The 16,093-nt window shown below is 48.1% G+C and overlaps 1 protein-coding gene across 1 annotated transcript; it reads left to right on the forward strand.

Annotated features, from left to right (window-relative positions):
- The first annotated feature begins 3,576 nt into the window (after window positions 1-3,576).
- On the forward strand, window positions 3,577-8,847 carry LOC144134330 (uncharacterized). The gene is made up of 4 exons (XM_077667268.1): window positions 3,577-4,160; window positions 7,192-7,467; window positions 8,153-8,380; window positions 8,821-8,847. Exons 1-4 carry the CDS (start codon window positions 3,789-3,791, stop codon window positions 8,845-8,847), a joined length of 903 nt encoding a protein of 300 aa, XP_077523394.1. The 5' UTR covers window positions 3,577-3,788.
- Window positions 8,848-16,093: the final 7,246 nt, after the last annotated feature.

Here is a 16,093-nt window from a genome sequence, read left to right on the forward strand (position 1 = left end):
TGCACTGATATTGCACAGCACACGGGCACCTTAGCGTTTTTCCTCCATAAAAACGCAGCCGCCGCAGTCGGGTTCGAACCCGGGAACTCCGGATCAGTAGTCGAGCGCCCTGACCACTGAGCCACCGCGGCGGGTGCTGGTACTTGTTGATTTTTCAAATATAACCAAGAAAACCAAACACTATACTTGCCCCGCCAGCCAATGTGCACGGAAACTAGCCGAACGTTCAGTTTGGTGCAAACAAAAAGTTACATAACCGACTCTGAGGAAAGGAAAGTCGCAGTATCTGTCTCACTCTCAGTAGGCACCTCAACCAAGCCGCGAGGGAAGGGATGTGAAGAGAGATGAAGGAAAGAAGAGAGGAAGAGATGCCATAGTGCAGGGCCGCCTCCATAGTTTCGCCTCCATCGAAACGCAGCCACCACGGTCGGGTTCGAATCCGGGTAGCCCCGATCAGTAGCCGAGCGCCGTAACCACTCAGCCACCGCTGTGGGGTCGTTAAAGATGCAGAGGTAGTTGAAATTATTTCAAAACCCTCCACTACGGCAACTCTTTTTTCCTTTTTTTCGCTCAGTCCCTCCTTTATCTTTTCTCTTATGGCGCGGTTCAGGTGTCCGCCGATATGTGAGAAAGATACTGCGCCATTTCCGTCAATTTCCCAATTCACTTCTTGCGAGCTCGGTTCAAATGCGTTTGCTGTAATGAAAGTTGTTAGAAATTTATCTGCTTGAAATAAAGATATACAAATTATCGTATCTTCGGACGCGTTGCCCTTTATTTCAGATGCTGATATTGCTTTCAGCAAAAAAGTTAATCTGGATTAGCTCAGCTAATCCAGGATATACAAAGTGAAATATGTCGGCGTTCACTGTGTTCATTGGCTTTGGCGTTGACAATGTTCTGTGATGGCTTTGAGGAAAGGAAGGGCGCATAACTGGCTCCCTGGATATGCGTACGCCTCATTCGTGCTTTGATGCATGTGGCGGTGCTGAGATAGAGTGTGGCCTGAATGCATTAGCGCTAACATCGTTGCGGCTGACATGCGGCACTGCAGCAATAGCTAGGCCACAGCGTTCATTTGGTGATCAATCTCACGCGATCAACCACATGGGCGCCTTAGCGTTTTTATGGAGGAAAAACAGTAAGGCGCCCACGTGCTGTGCGATGTCAGTGCGCGTTAATGATCCCCAGGTGGTCGATTGGATTGTAAAACATTTATTGCGCCGAGAACAGGTTGCAGGAGACATGCTAGATGACCGCTAGCCCATGGCTGGCGGCGACCTCATTGGCCCGCTCGATTGCCCGTACTTGAATGTTAGGGTCCGAGATGACCAGCCCGGCCTTCCACCGCTCGGGAGAAGGGAGCTGTATCAACTCCACCGGAGGCGGATCATTTGCACACTTCCAGAGATTGTGGTCGTATGTGGCCCTTTCACCACATTTATGGCAGTTTGGGTCGTACTGGCCAGGGTACATGGGGGCAAGCACTGCCGGATTCAGAAGGGAGCGTGTTTGCAGTCGGCGCCAGGTGGTCGAAATTATACCATAACCATCCACTACGGCACCTCTTTCTTCCTTTCTTCTTTCACTCCCTCCTTTATCCCTTCTCTTATGGTGCGGTTCAGGTGTCTAACGAAATATGAGACAGATAATGCTCAATTTGTTTTCGCCAACAATCAAATACTATTATTATTATAACCATTAACTGCATGCCACCTCCCAGGGTGGTAGGGAGGGCGCACTGCCTATCCAATGTGGTGGTGGTAGTGGTTTTATTAAAAATAATAGTAAAAAGGAAGGAAAAGATTTTTGCTAGCCCCGGCATCTGCCATCGATACTGAAGCACCTGAGCTGGGGCAGCGGAAATAAAAAATATCAGGCAGAATGGAGAAATGAAATTAAAGGGGTGAGGGGACAGGAAGAGAGGATAGGGGTAGAAGTAATATGTACAAACTATTTACACAATAAGAAATGTGTCCAGGTTGTGTGCGTGGTTAGTTGTAGGGAATGCAATCAAAGCAGGCTTTTGCAGTTGGACACCAACGCCACCAACATGAAAGCTGATTTAGCTCTCCTCTGATCCACGGAGCCGGTTGTGCGCCTTTCCTTTCGTGAAAATGAACGGCCTTTGCAAAGTTGTCAACGCCAATGAACTCTATGAACGCAGTTGGCTCACTTGTTTTGTTTGGTTTTTGAGGAAAGTAAATGACATAGTAACCATCTCACATATCTCGGTGGACACCCGAACCACGCCTAAAGGAAGAGATAAAGCAGGGAGGGAAAGAAGAAAGAGAAAACTGAAAATTGAAAGTTGGATTTTGAGGAAAGGGAGTGAGAGAGAGAAATATCCGCGGTGAGGCGCGCGTTGTGACGTCATGTGCCTCCTTGGAGCGCCGCCACGGCGAATTCGCAAGTTCGCGGCCAGTAAAGCTTTCGCTGTAAAATCGCAGCTAAAGAGTGGCAAGTTGAGAAAGTGAAACTAAAAAGAGAAATAGAGTTTATTACTGCAAGAGGACAAACTGTCCTCTTTCGCGTCCTAAAACACAGAGAGAATTGATTTCTGCTACAACTGATAACAATCAAAATAGTAATCTTTACGGACACCGGAGGGCGAAGTTCGCTGCTTTTTTCTGCAAAAAGTTTCTTTTGCTGGGGATCTTTAACGTTCACTCGTTAAAGACCCCCAGGTGGTCGAAATTATTCTGGAGCCCTCCGCTACGGCACCTCTCTCTTCCTTTCTTCTTTCACTCCCTCCTTTATCCCTTTCCTTACAGCGCGGTTCAGGTGTCCAACGATATATGAGAGAGATGCTGCGCCATTTCCTTCCCCCGAAACCATTTATTATTATATTATTATTATTATTTCGTGCTCTAAACAAACGAAGTGCAAACTATTTATGATTTACGCCTGATATGCGTTACTTTTAGATCTGATTCTGAGGACGTTCACAAAAAAATCGCTGTTTAGAAACGTCCACCCCGCCGTGGTTGCTCAGTGGTTAGGGCGCTCGACTACTGATGCGTAGTTCCCGGGTTCGAACCCGACCGCAGCGGCTACGTTTTTATGGAAGCAAAAACGCTAAGGCGCCCGTGTGCTTTGCGATATCAGTGCACGTTAAAGATCCCCAGGTGGTCGAAATAACCCCGGAGCCCTCCACTACGGCACCTCTTTCTCCCTTTCTTCCTTCACTCCCTTCTTTCCCCTTTTCCTTACGGCGCGGTTCAGGTGTCCAATGATATATGAGACAGATACTGCGCCATTTCCTTTCCTCAAAAACCAATTATTATTATCATTATTAGAAACGTCCGTGGTGAGAAAATGTAAAAACAAAAATTTCACAGGACGGTTATGACTATCTAACGCGAGATTCAGCGTTAGTTGTCTGGGCGTTGAGTTTTGGGGGATATTTTGAGGGTATGGTAACCATTGTAGGGCACCCACCGGCTGCGCTGACGCGGGACGATTACGACGGGAAAGCCAGAACCGACGCCTTACAGCAATCGCTGTAGAAAAATGCATCTCGGGGCTCACATGTGTCTACCTGCACACAATAAAGGAGATGACTACATCACTCTCGGATTCAAGAAGTCGACGAAGTCGATGTGTCTATCTGCACACGATAAAGGAGATGACTACATCACTCCCGGATTGAAGAAGTCGAAGAAGTCGAAGCAGGAAAGGTGTCTAAATCTGCAGCCCCGCCGTGTGTCCCTAATTCTGACTTAAAATTCACAACTGCGCAACCTCTCTGTCTGGTATCAAGAATCCCAAGCATCGACGGGCCAGTCATGACCGACGTGTGTCAGGGAGGGCCGACGACGCTTGCTGGCGGGCTGAATGCGGAACGGGCAGGGGCCACTGAAGAGCGGAACAGGCCGCCAGCTGAAATCAACAGAAACTACGAATACTGCGTCGAAGGGGACGACCTTGCCTCGAGTGCAGTGTCTTGTCCGCATTGCTGTAAGGAGGGGCTCAATGTAGGCGGAAGCGGACAGGAGGTTGTGCGGTGGGATCAGCAGCAACGCCACGGTGCGCTGCGGGTGCAGTGGTGTACTTTCATCTACCAATGGAGCGATTATGCCCGACGCTGGCGAAACAAGTTCTTGCGACTGGACGCGGCCACCAGACAAGCCTTATGTGCTTGTGTCATCGGTTTCATGGTAAGTAGATTCAGGGCGAACAACGTGCGTGCGTAAGGAGGACGAGAAAAATTGATAGGCAGTGAGTTGGATTGATGCGGTGAAAATGCGAAAGCATTATTCTTTTAATTGGAAGTCTACTTCACTACCGATTATTGTATATTTGAATTGTGATTGTATTCAAATTCTGAGCCTATTGTATTCACTCCCCATTTAGAGCAGTTGCGATTATTTTCTGATTCCAAGTTTTGATTCTTTTCTGCTTCCGACTACGCAACTAGGGAAAACGCGTCACACTGCTAACGCGGTGTCTCAGTAGTTAGGGCACTCGGCTACGCATCTGGAGCACCCGGGTTCGAACCCCAGCGCGGCGGCCGCGTTTCGGTGGAGGCGCACGAAACGCAAAGACGCCCTGTGCTGTGCAATGTCAGTGCGCGTCAAAGATCTCCAGGTGGTCGAAATTATTTCGGAGCCTTCCACTACGGTACCTCTTTCTTCCGTTCTTCTCTCACTCCCTCCTTTATCCCTTTCCTTAATTGTTTTTTTTTGGGAAAAGAAATGGCGCAGTATCTGTCTCATATATAGTTGGACACCTGAACCGCGCCGTAAGGGAAGGGATAAGGAGGGAGTGAAAGAAGAAAGGACGAAAGAGGTGCCGTAGTGGAGGGCTCCGGAATAATTTCGACCACCTGGGGGTCTTTAACGTGCACGGAAATCGCACAGCACACGGGCGCCTTCGCGTTTTTCCTCCACAAAAACGCAGCCGCCGCGGTCGGATTCGAACCCGGGAACTCCGGATCAGTAGTCGAGCGCCCTAACCACTTAGCCACCGCGGCGGGTGATTCCTTTGTTTACGGCGAGGTTCCGGTGTCCACCGACGTATGTGAGACAAATACTGTGCCATTTCCTTTCCTCGAAAACCAAATATTATTATTATCATTGTTAAAGTCACTGCTAGTTCCCATACCGCTACCCGTGCTGTGGCGCAGCGGTTAAGCGATGCGCCCCTGCGCTGACAGATGGCTCTTTCAAACAAAGGAGCCGGCTGTGGGGCTCGCGACGTTCCTCTTCTCGAGCAGTGAGAGAAGGAATAGCTCCTGCAAGCCTTATTTTTGCCAAATAGTTCTTCCGGAGGCTGTGTAGTTTGCACGTGGGCCTGCTGTTGTCCGAGTCCTACTCTTAGTCATTTTTCTTTTTGAAGCGAAAAGCTTCACTACGCTAGTCAACACCGAGCCGGCGTATGTCGGAGTACGAGTGACGTCATGCATGGCGCAGGTGGCCGCCGCCGACTCCGTCGCCTGAGCTTTCGTCGCTGTTTGAAGCCAAAAGCTTCACTGCGCTGGATAAAACAGTCATTGAGTAGGCCAGAGAATGGCCTTGAACGACCTTCAGCCCAAGCACGTTTATTCCTTCCTTACGGCGCCGTTCGGGTGTCTACCGATATGGAGAGAGTTACGCGCCATTTCCTTCTGCAAAACCAATTTTAAAAACCAATCTTCAATTTTCTTCGAAAGCAAATTCGTATAACTTACGCCCTGGGACAGTGGACACCTCAGTCGCGCCTTAACCTACGCATTCACAACGTTGTAGGAGTAACGCGGCACTGAAGCTACATACCGTCGGCGTCCATTGTGGTCACTGCCATTGGCGTTGACAGCGTTCTAGACTCCGATGATTTTTAGGAAAGGAAGGCGCATAGCTGGCTCCCTGGGGCAGTGGACGCCTCAATCGCGATTTGAGGTTTGTGGCGGTGGGGAGAGAGAGATGTGGACTGCTTGCATTAGCGCTTATGACGTTGGGGCAGACACGCGGCACTGTAGCAATAGGTCGCAGCGTTCACTGGGTGACTAACCTCTCGCGATCAACCATTAACTGCCACCTGCCAGAGTGGCAGGGGGGCGCGCTGCCAATCCAGTGTCCGGAACGCACTGAACGTTACAGACACCAAGCCGCGTCCATAGTTGCCCGATACACCACAGCTTTAGCTATCTAACCAGGTTTAGCAGTAGTTAAACTGCAGCTAATATTTTGCTCACGCGGGTTCGGCTCGATCCCGACCGCGGCGGTCGATTTTTGATGGAGGTGAAATTCTACTTCGTCCTGGTTCGGGGTTCAAACCCCAGACCAAGTCGAATTTTTCTTTAATTGCCAAGTTTCAGAGAAATCTGTAGAGCTTTCCTTTGTAGCCGTATGGCTGCGCTCTGGTGGATGCCAGTGAGTAACTACTCCCTTATTACAAACGTACTCCACATTTGGGATTCCCCCTAGACATTTAACCAACACTGTTCCCACTTCGAGTTATTATTTCGCTCTCACCCGACCATAATCTTTCCGTCCGGCTTAGCTCAGTTGGTTGAGCGACTGCTCCGATGAAGCGTTGGCCCCAGGTCCAAACCCCGGACCAGGACGAATTTTTCTTTAACTGCCAAGTTTCTGAGAAAGCTGTAGAGCTTACCTCTGTAGGCGCGGTGTATGGCTGCGCTTGGGTGGATGCCAGTGAGTAATTACTCCCTTATTGCAAATCTACTCCACCTTGAGGGGTTCCCCTTAACATTTTGCTAATACACTAAGAGAGGACTTTGAATACAATCTGCGCTAAATAGTTTCAAAATAGAAGCAGGCAGCTATATTTGATTTAATGATACTGACAGCTTGCGGCGGGGTTTGGTGTTTTTGACAGCAAGAGGGAGAATGAAGGGGGCAATTTTATGACGCTCCCATGCTTCCAGAATACGTTCGCGGACGCCACATTAAGGTACGCGGTTTCTGCAATTTTAATTTTCTTTGTGGGAAAGTAATTGTTCTGATTCTATGCTGTGCCAATTTCATATGAATACTTGTGGGCCTAACTGTGCTCGCCTTGATTTTTGCTCTTACTAATGGATTGGTGGATGGAATAACAAATGTTCAGCAAATGCATGGAGGGCTATAGCCATACCGCCTAGATAACGGCTAATTTTCTTTCGGACATGCATGCATGTGGTGCTAACAGAGCGCAGGAACAAGAGTTCATCCGTTCTAAGCATTTTCTTTTTTTTTTTAATTTACTCAGGGCCTCCGTCTTCTGGCGCACCTGCGCCTGGTGGTGAGCTCTCAGAGGCAGTCTCCATTTCGGATATTGGCCGACCACAGGATGCCGGCGCTGATAGCGTTCGAGTCGGCAATCTACGTCGGTCCCGAATTTGTGATGTACTTCTGTCTGCCAGCGCTTCGAAGGGCCGGGAACGTCGGGCCGTTCGCTGCCTGGCTCCTCATGAAGCTCTGCTACACCACGTGGATGGTCGCCTCGTCCAAGGTTAACGGTCCTCTCCTGGTGTCAGGCTTCAAGGTGAAAGTCACACTGTCTCTTGAGAACTGCTGGACAGAATGCAAAGCGGAAAAATGTTTCTATGAAGCACACACTTCAAAGTGGTAGCGCTGCTAGGATTGGAGGGCTATGTAAAAGTATTTTAGAAACAGGGTTTTTGTTCCTTCTGCCTCCTCACCTAATTACACTTGACCAGGTATACCGTTGTCTGCAAAATGATCTGGAGAATCAGGTGTAAGATACATTCGACGCTTATTTTAATACGTACTGCCACTACTTCACGAGGAAGAAAAGGGTGAGCAAATGTTTCGCACAAGACTATGCTGTGTTCTTAGGATCAACATATTTTACCGACGAAAGAAAGCATCCACATAAGCGATGTCCGGCTGTAGTGTCCATGTGCATTGGCATTTATTTTACTTTGGCATTTTATTGCAATGTCGCCCTGTAAATTCTGGTGGTCTGCAATAAACCACTGGCACTCTGAAGCAATGCGCGATGCAACTGTTCCTGTGCTTGAATGGGACGAATGAATGGTTTGCAGTGTGGCATAGAAAGATAATACCCGTGATTCTCTGTATAGAACTGTGGAGTGATGGAACAATTGGCGAAGGATCTTCAGAAGGATGGCTGTCTAGTGCCACGCATCTTTTTATTATTGTAGGCCACCCTTCTGAACTGAACTCTGAGCTTGTTCTCTCCTCAGATGATGCGGGATCGCGCTGTTATGGCGTCGACGTTCTACGCCCACAACAGCTACAGCAAGTATCTCGTCTGCCGGCCCCGCACGCTACCAGACCTCTACGGTTCACGGACCTCCGCGCTTCCGGAGATCTGCCATGAGCCATCGGGCCTCTCGAGAGAAGACATCCTCAAGGCGTGCGCATGCCTCTATGAGGTGCTTGCCTCGTCAGAGCACGGAGAGCTTATCCAGGTACGCGGACTTCTTTGGTTGTCTACTGCCTTCTTCAGTATGTCACCGCAGGAAATCGAGCGGACGCAAATTTGGCTACTGTAACCAACAAACTATGGAAGGCAGCTTGTGGCTAGCGCTTACAAAGAAACGAAGAAAACTAACTGAGTTTAGTAACCCCCTTAACCCAATATTTCTCGCATCAAGTCTGCAAATTTTTGTCTTGAGTGTTAAAATGTTCCATATATGATGATTGCCATAGTTCCATATGATCTCCGCGGCTGATATGTAACGCATAAGGAAAACTGGAGAGAACACGTAAGCCGCTCTTTAAGGGTATACGACGTGATAGAGCTATTGGAGTTAATCCATATACGCGGAGTTAATCTTTCTTCATTTTACATTCGTAGTCCTCATACAAATAATGGCGCAGTGGTGGCGCCACTGTTGTGCGATGGCAGGTGCTGCCGCCGGTGATGAACGCGTGACACAGGTTGCTTCACCCGAGCAAACTTTTTCGACCAGTGAATTATTATTTTACTCCCACCTGCTACGTTGTACAGTTTGCTTAATACCGTGTGTGCCGATGGCGATGATTCAGGTGGCCAACCTCCCATCTACGTGGGCCATCCAGGTTGCTTGTGTGGGTATTTTTGGCGGAATTTTTGATCACTGCCAACTACGTGTCAGCTGGTCGGCAGCGATGGCAAAACCGCGTGATGTGGCCGGAATGCCTACACGGGTCGCAAACCACCAGCGGACAAACGAGACTCCGCGCGCTGAAATCGTAATCGTTGTCTGAACCCCAAAACAAGGCATTTCATCGTGCGTCAGCTTCGTAAATGGCGGATGGGCGCTCGGTGTGGGCGCGTACGTTCTTCCTGGAGCGAGCGTGGGACGTGGCGCGGTCGGTATCACTGAGGCTCCCGGTAGCCCGCAAATTCCGCTGCGTTGACACACAGGGTCTGTGACTTTTCCAGCGGGTACGCAGATGAGAGCATAGCGGGCTAAAAAAAAAATCCTGGCAGCGAACTAATTCTTAGCGGACAATCTGGCGAATAGTGGCTGCAAGATCGCTGGAAGCAGCGGTGTCATTGCTGCCACCGTAGTTACACTTTAGAGTGCGACCAGTGTGGCTACACTGGAGATGTTGGTCGAGGGTCGCACTAGGCCCATCGGTGGTAGCACATGCCATCGCAGGGCAGCGAGGGATCGCTGAACCGCTGCACCAAAGCGCCAGGAGTGGTAAAGAAGTCCCAGCGATCTATGAACACAAAATCGGGAATGAGCAGTTTTGCAGATATGGGCAATTTACGTTATCACTTAACGTTATCTCGTCGTACTCCTAAGGTAGAACGCAAGCGTCCCCTCCAATTTTTGTTACCCGCTAGCCTTATTCAACGTTAATGTTCCTGAGCACAGAGAAACATGCCGATTTCAGTTGTTTCCTTCTAAAGAACTGCAGCGTGCTTACGATTATGTGGTCGAAATAAAGCCTTCAACATTTAACTGTGACTTGACTACTCTCATTTCGGGATGTTATATCCCTGAACCAAGCGTCCGTTTAAGGAACTTGCTTACTCGAACTAACAGTGTAGTAGTAGTAGTCGTATTAGACCTTTATTCGGCCATAATTTACAGGTCGAGCATATCGACCGCCTTGGCGATCAGACGTCGCTGTTCTTCTTCCCCTTCAGCGCCAAGCCAGTCGAGCCAGGTGGGGTAAGATAGATAGGGGGAGGAGAGAAGGGGGGGGGGATAGGAACCCGACTGCTGAGCAGCTGGGCGGCAGAAGAAAAAGCAATGGGCCAGGTCTGCAATATGTTTAATTAGTACACCGGTTACAGCGGTGCTACCACTCTGTGCACGGGAAGTTCATTTTAATAGAGCCATGGTACTTCAACATGGGTGCGACCACTAGGTACTGAAAGAAGTTATCTGCGCGGTGCCCTAAAACGAACGTGGTTGTTCGCGGTCATGAACCATCGTGGTTCTAAGAAAACGAAGTGAAACACGGAACCATCGTTGCGGCCATTGCTTTTTTTATTCATTGTTGCCGTTTATATCCGAGTTCATTGAGTGGCGACGTGTCTCATGGCTCTATCATGTCAAGGCGAGAGCACTGAGACATCTGACAGCGTTTAAGCGCTGCGAGTTTTAGTTTGAGCTAAATATTACGAGAACTAGAGGAAGTTACTGCAGAAACAAATTTTAAAAAGCGCTCTAGAAATTGCACATTCAAAATTTGCACTTAAGTAAACAATATCGACGTTAGATAATATATCTATCCTCTATGTTAATTAATAGACGAACCGCATTTAGAAATGAGCCACACTGGTTAAAACAATAGCCTGCAATCCTCGACTAAAACACGGTAGTTTTAATGACGTGGCACAACTTAGCTAAAAAATCTTGTACGACGCGCACAGTATCCTTTGGTTTGCTGGCTCTCTGATGGCTAATAATCATCTTCTGGTTGGCGCGCTATACTTGCCGCCATTACAGCATTGCTTGCTAGTAATAATCATGTTTTGTCTCATACACTTGGCATGAACTAATTGCGAGGTTCTGAGCTCTTGCAAAAATCACTCCCCCAAGTACACAAAACACGCAGAGCCCCTTGCAAAGTCACACGCACGCAGCGAGGGGGCAGATGCATTATTGCGAACCGCGGGTGCTGCCGTTACGGAACCATCCCTTGGTAACCTACTCCTCTTTTGAGAAGGACGTGCAAGGCATAATAATCTGTCGACAATATTTTTAAGTCGTGTATATCTCAAGCGCCATTATAGCTGTTGCAGGAAGTAGCTCTCCAGCGCTTTAAATAATGTTTCATAGAAATACAAAACAATTTATTTAAGGCAGATTTCAACGCAAAATGGTATGATCTTAGGTAGCGAGTTCGGGTCCATTTGGGTAGGTCAGCTTTGACAATGCGACACGGATGGCACAAAAGGGAGAACTGGCACATTGTCCTGTCAGTAACATTTCCTACCCGCTTTGCCACCGTGTCAGTGTCGCAGCACAGAAACCTGCCTGACCAAATAGATTTTAACGGTTTTTGAAGCATAGATCGCTGATTGTGCGACTCTTTTTATTTAACCACTGGGAATACTATAATGGGGCCGCCAGCGCGTTATCATTATTTTTTGTCCCAGCTTAATCTTCCCCACCATCCTCTGCTTTTCTTTACTTGTGCTCCCGGTCTTTCTTGCAGATGCACCACGAAAAGTACGGCGCGTACATGGAGAACTTCGTGCTGCACAACGCTCTCGGGGCCTGCGTGTGGGTGTTCGCCCTCTGCAACGCATTGTGGACGGCTGTTTCCATGGTAAAGATGCTTTTAGGTGACATGGTCGCCTTGACAATTCTCTACTTAAGCTACACGAGACAACGGCGCCGAGGATCCACTCGCAGGGACGCCTTTCACACAGCGTTGCTGGCATTGCTTACGACAGGCAAGCCACTCCCTGACGGTACGCATACCTTCGTGCTAATCTTATGCTCGAGATGGGATGAGCTACCATTGTGTGATTACTATTTGAAGGAGTAGAGGCGTTCACATGAATGAGTGGACAAAGATGGGGAGGCAGAGGGGGGAGGGAATCATCAACATCATCATCAGCCTGACTGCACCCACTGCAGGGAAAAGACCACTCTCATGTCTCTCCAGTTAACCATGTCCTTTGCAGCCGCGCCCACCCTATGCCTGCCAACTTCGTAATCTCATGCGCCCACCTAACCTCCTGCCGCCCTCTGCTCGCTTGCCTTGTCTTGAAATCCACTCCGTTACCCTTGCGGTCCGGTTTGGTTTATGGGGTTTTAACGTCCCAAAGCAAATCAGGTTATGAGGGACGCCGTAGTGAAGGTCTCCGAAAATATCTACCACCTGGGGTTGTTTAACGTGCACTGGCATCGCACAGTACACGGGCCTCTAAAATTTCGCCTCCGTCGAAATTCGACTGCCGCGGCCGGGATAGAAACCGCGTCTTCCTCGTCAGCAGCCGAGTGCTTAACCACTGAGCCACCGCGGCTGCTGTTACCCTTAAGGACCAGCGGCTATCTTGCCTTCGCATTACATGCCCTGCCCAAGCCCATTTCTTCTCGATTTCGACTAAGATGTTATTAACCCGCGTTTGTTCTCTCACCCACTCTGTCCGCTTCCGGTCTCTTAATGTTACACCTGTAATTTTTCTTTTCATGGGTAGCTGCGTTGTCCTTAACTTAAGCTGAACCCTTTTCGTTAGCCTCCACGTTTCTGCCCCGTATGTGAGTACCGGCAAGATACAGCTGTTGTACAATTTTCTCTTGAGGGATATAAGTTACTGCCATTCATGATCTGAGAATAGGTGAGCAAATAACTCACCTATGAAGCCTTGGAGGGCGAAAACTTTACCCATGTCCTTAGCAGGTTGCCAGAAGGCGTGAACGCCAAACCGTAACAATGCACTTTTCTCCTCTCTCTTTTTTATGGTGGGACTTGTGCACGGCTGTGCTGCTTCTGTTTAGTCTAACTTGACAAGGTGGACACATTTATTAGAGGGTGACTTTCCCACTTAAGGCCCATAGGCCACAAGTCTTATCGACGCTACCTAACAGCGGTCCCGAGTCCTGATAACGTAAAAAGTAGCTGAATAATTCGTACAAGTGGTTCTATGTTTTTCTATTATATTTAAGATCCAACTTCTCGAGTTCTTTATTTGCATGCACGAAGCGAAACATCAGCTTTAACTGTTCATGCTAACTTACTGAAAACTTTCGCAGCAAAAAATGAAAATAAGAATGATCCACAGTTTGATCGAGTGAGTAGTGCGGCTAAAGTGTTGGACGAATTTAATGAGAGTGCGTGAGTTTATTATTTCAGAGCCTTATGCAGGGGCAGCTCATGACAACAAATGCTTGACATGAAAGACTGAATCATGTCTTTCTTTTCAGCGAAGTAATTGTGCGGAATATTGCGTTACTAGTCACCTAATCAGGATTGTGCAATGTTGTATAATTTATACCATACATGCCGGATGCGTAGTTTTAGCGAGTATTATTAATGTCGCTGAATGCGTAGTTTTTGTGAGTATTATTAAAGTCGAGCCATGGAAAGAAAAATGATAGGTGTAACGTTAAGAGACCGGAAGCGGGCAGATTGGGTGAGAGAAAAAACGCGGGTTAATGACATCCTAGTCGAAATCAAGAGGAAGAAATGGGCTTGGGCAGGGCATGTACTGCGAAGGCAAGATAACCGCTGGTCCTTAAGAGTAACGGAGTGGATTCCAAGAGAGTAAGCGTAGCAGGGGGTGGCAGGTTAGGTGGGCGGATGAGATTAAGAAATTTGCAGGCAAAGGGTGGATGCAGCTGGCAAAGGACAGGGTTAATTAGAGAGACATGGGAGAGGCCTTTGCCCTGCAGTGGGTGTAGTAAGGCTGATGATGATGGGGATTATGATTACACTTGAGTATTATTACAGTATTATTACAGTCGCGAGTATTATTAGAGTCGAGCAATATTGCAGTCTAGTATTATTATTACAGTCGAGTATTATTATTACAGCGGGTATTATTACAGTCGAGTATTATTACAGTATTATTACAGTTGGTATTATTACAGTCCAGTAGTATTACAGTATTATTACAGTCGCGGGTGTTATTACAGTCTAGTATTATTACAGTTGCAATTATTATTGCACTCGAGTATTATTTGGCATCTTTTTTGTTGCGTGCGTTCTTCTGGATACCTTCGGGCAAAACGGTAACATTATTGGCGGTGTGTAATTATGTGGAAAAAATTAGACTACGTATGCTTGTGCCGTCGGCCCACACAAGAATGTAGCAATGCTAGGTTTTCTAAATCCGCAGAATACTGTAGGCAATTGCGCGAGTTTACACGCAAAGCTTACCACCATCTCGCGCTGCGAACAGTTGTCCCGTACCACCAAGTGGCTGAAGCAGCTGAGGTCCAGGAACAAGAAGTCGCAGCAGCCACCGCAACCCACACGACGATGGTCAACCGTACGCTGACAAGAGGTGTCGGCGCTTCATAAAGATCGTCATGTTTCACAGGGCTGCAAAATTTATAGCGGGACGAGGACTGAACCTTGCATGGATGGCCACAGACACGCCCGCACGAATGACGTTAGAGAAAACATTCCCATCGTTTCGAAGTGAAACGGTGTCACAGCCATAAAAAATTGTTAAATGAAAATCGGGCCTTGCTGCCTTATGGATTTTGTTGTAATTAAATGCTACATAAAATTTGCTTCTGCTTGTAGCCGAGCCTCTTCACTTGTTCTGCGTTCGGGGAAGAATTGCTGGTTTGCTAACGGTGGGGATAGGAAGTGACGGGTGGAGGTGCACAATTAGTTACCAGCTGCCTGTTGTTTGCTCCGAATATACATAAAACCGTTCCTCCAACCAATGCATGACTTTTCTGTCCACTTGCTCACTGTATCGCCAAGGGTGCCGGGGTGGAGGAAAAATTCCGTGCACCGTTAGTGAGCCGAGGTGCGCGCGAGGCCGCGCCTGCCTTCGACTGCCTTCGAGAAAAATCTTTCACAGAGCTAACTTTTAATGCGAACATTCCCGGGCAAAGGGTACTTAACAGCGTCATCGTCGCAGTAGTGGTCAAAACGTGTTTGTGGAGGGGAACAGCCTAAAGGGCTGGCGAGATATGCTGGGTACTCCGTACGGGCCACATGCGCGCACGGGATGCCTCCTCACAGGGCAGCTACCAAATCACTATCCTGAGCACATAGCATATATCTAGCGCCTCCCGCTAAGTTGCTCGAAAGAAATAGAGCAAAGATTTGCCAAAAGGGCATATATATAGCCAGAAGGGAATCGTCACACTGGTTGTCACTTCCCTTGCGCGGTCACCATCTTCTGCTGGTATACCGGGCACGGGACATCGCAGCAAGCATTGGGCTTCTGAAATATGAGGTGCGCCATCTGTGACAAAGATAAAATGTTATCTGTGTCGATTAACGCAGGCGCGCCCGTGGGTACCCCGTGGTTAACTAGTTGTAAAAGGTATATATTCTCAAATTACTACGATTACGTTCGCTTACCACATCGACTGGTACAATCGACCAGAAAAATAGAAGCACGACGTAACCAGATTAAAGTGTTCTCTCCTTAGAAGGCGATATCGAAGGGTCGGTGCACTTTGTCGGAGGACATGCTTGCTTCGGAAACAACGCTTTCCGTGGTCCTCATTTTTATCGCTGCAATGTTAAGCGCTTCAACAAGAGAACCTTAAAGGCATCAGCTGTACAACCTCAATCTATTTGTTGCAGATACTGGAAAAAAGGTTATCAGTGGAAGGAGCGCAAGGATGGAAAGACACTAGCTCATAGAGGTCTTGAGTGTTTCCTTCCGTCTTAGTCTAAGCCGCGTTGTTTTTTCCACTTTCCTCTACATGCATGATCAAAGTGTTTTAAAACTGCCGGGAACAGCAGTGTTTCGGTTTAAAGATAATGCGGCGTAAAGACGATGTAAAGGCCGTTGCAGGTGGAAACTGAACATGGTGTCTGCGATTGTGTTCTGGTTTTCCGTCGATATGTAAGACTGATACTGTGCACTTTCCCCCCCCCCCCAAAAAAAACAAACAGAAAAAACAAACCAGAAACCCAGACAGCCTATCCCGCACCATAATCTCCAATAGTTTTCTCCCACAAGACGTGAGGGAAATGGGGCGGAGGTTGTCTGTGTTCATTGCTTTGCCTGCTTTCATAATGAAATTTAC

The sequence above is a fragment of the Amblyomma americanum genome, chromosome 5 (assembly GCF_052857255.1).
Source record: "Amblyomma americanum isolate KBUSLIRL-KWMA chromosome 5, ASM5285725v1, whole genome shotgun sequence".
Classification (NCBI taxonomy): Eukaryota; Metazoa; Arthropoda; class Arachnida; order Ixodida; family Ixodidae; genus Amblyomma; species Amblyomma americanum.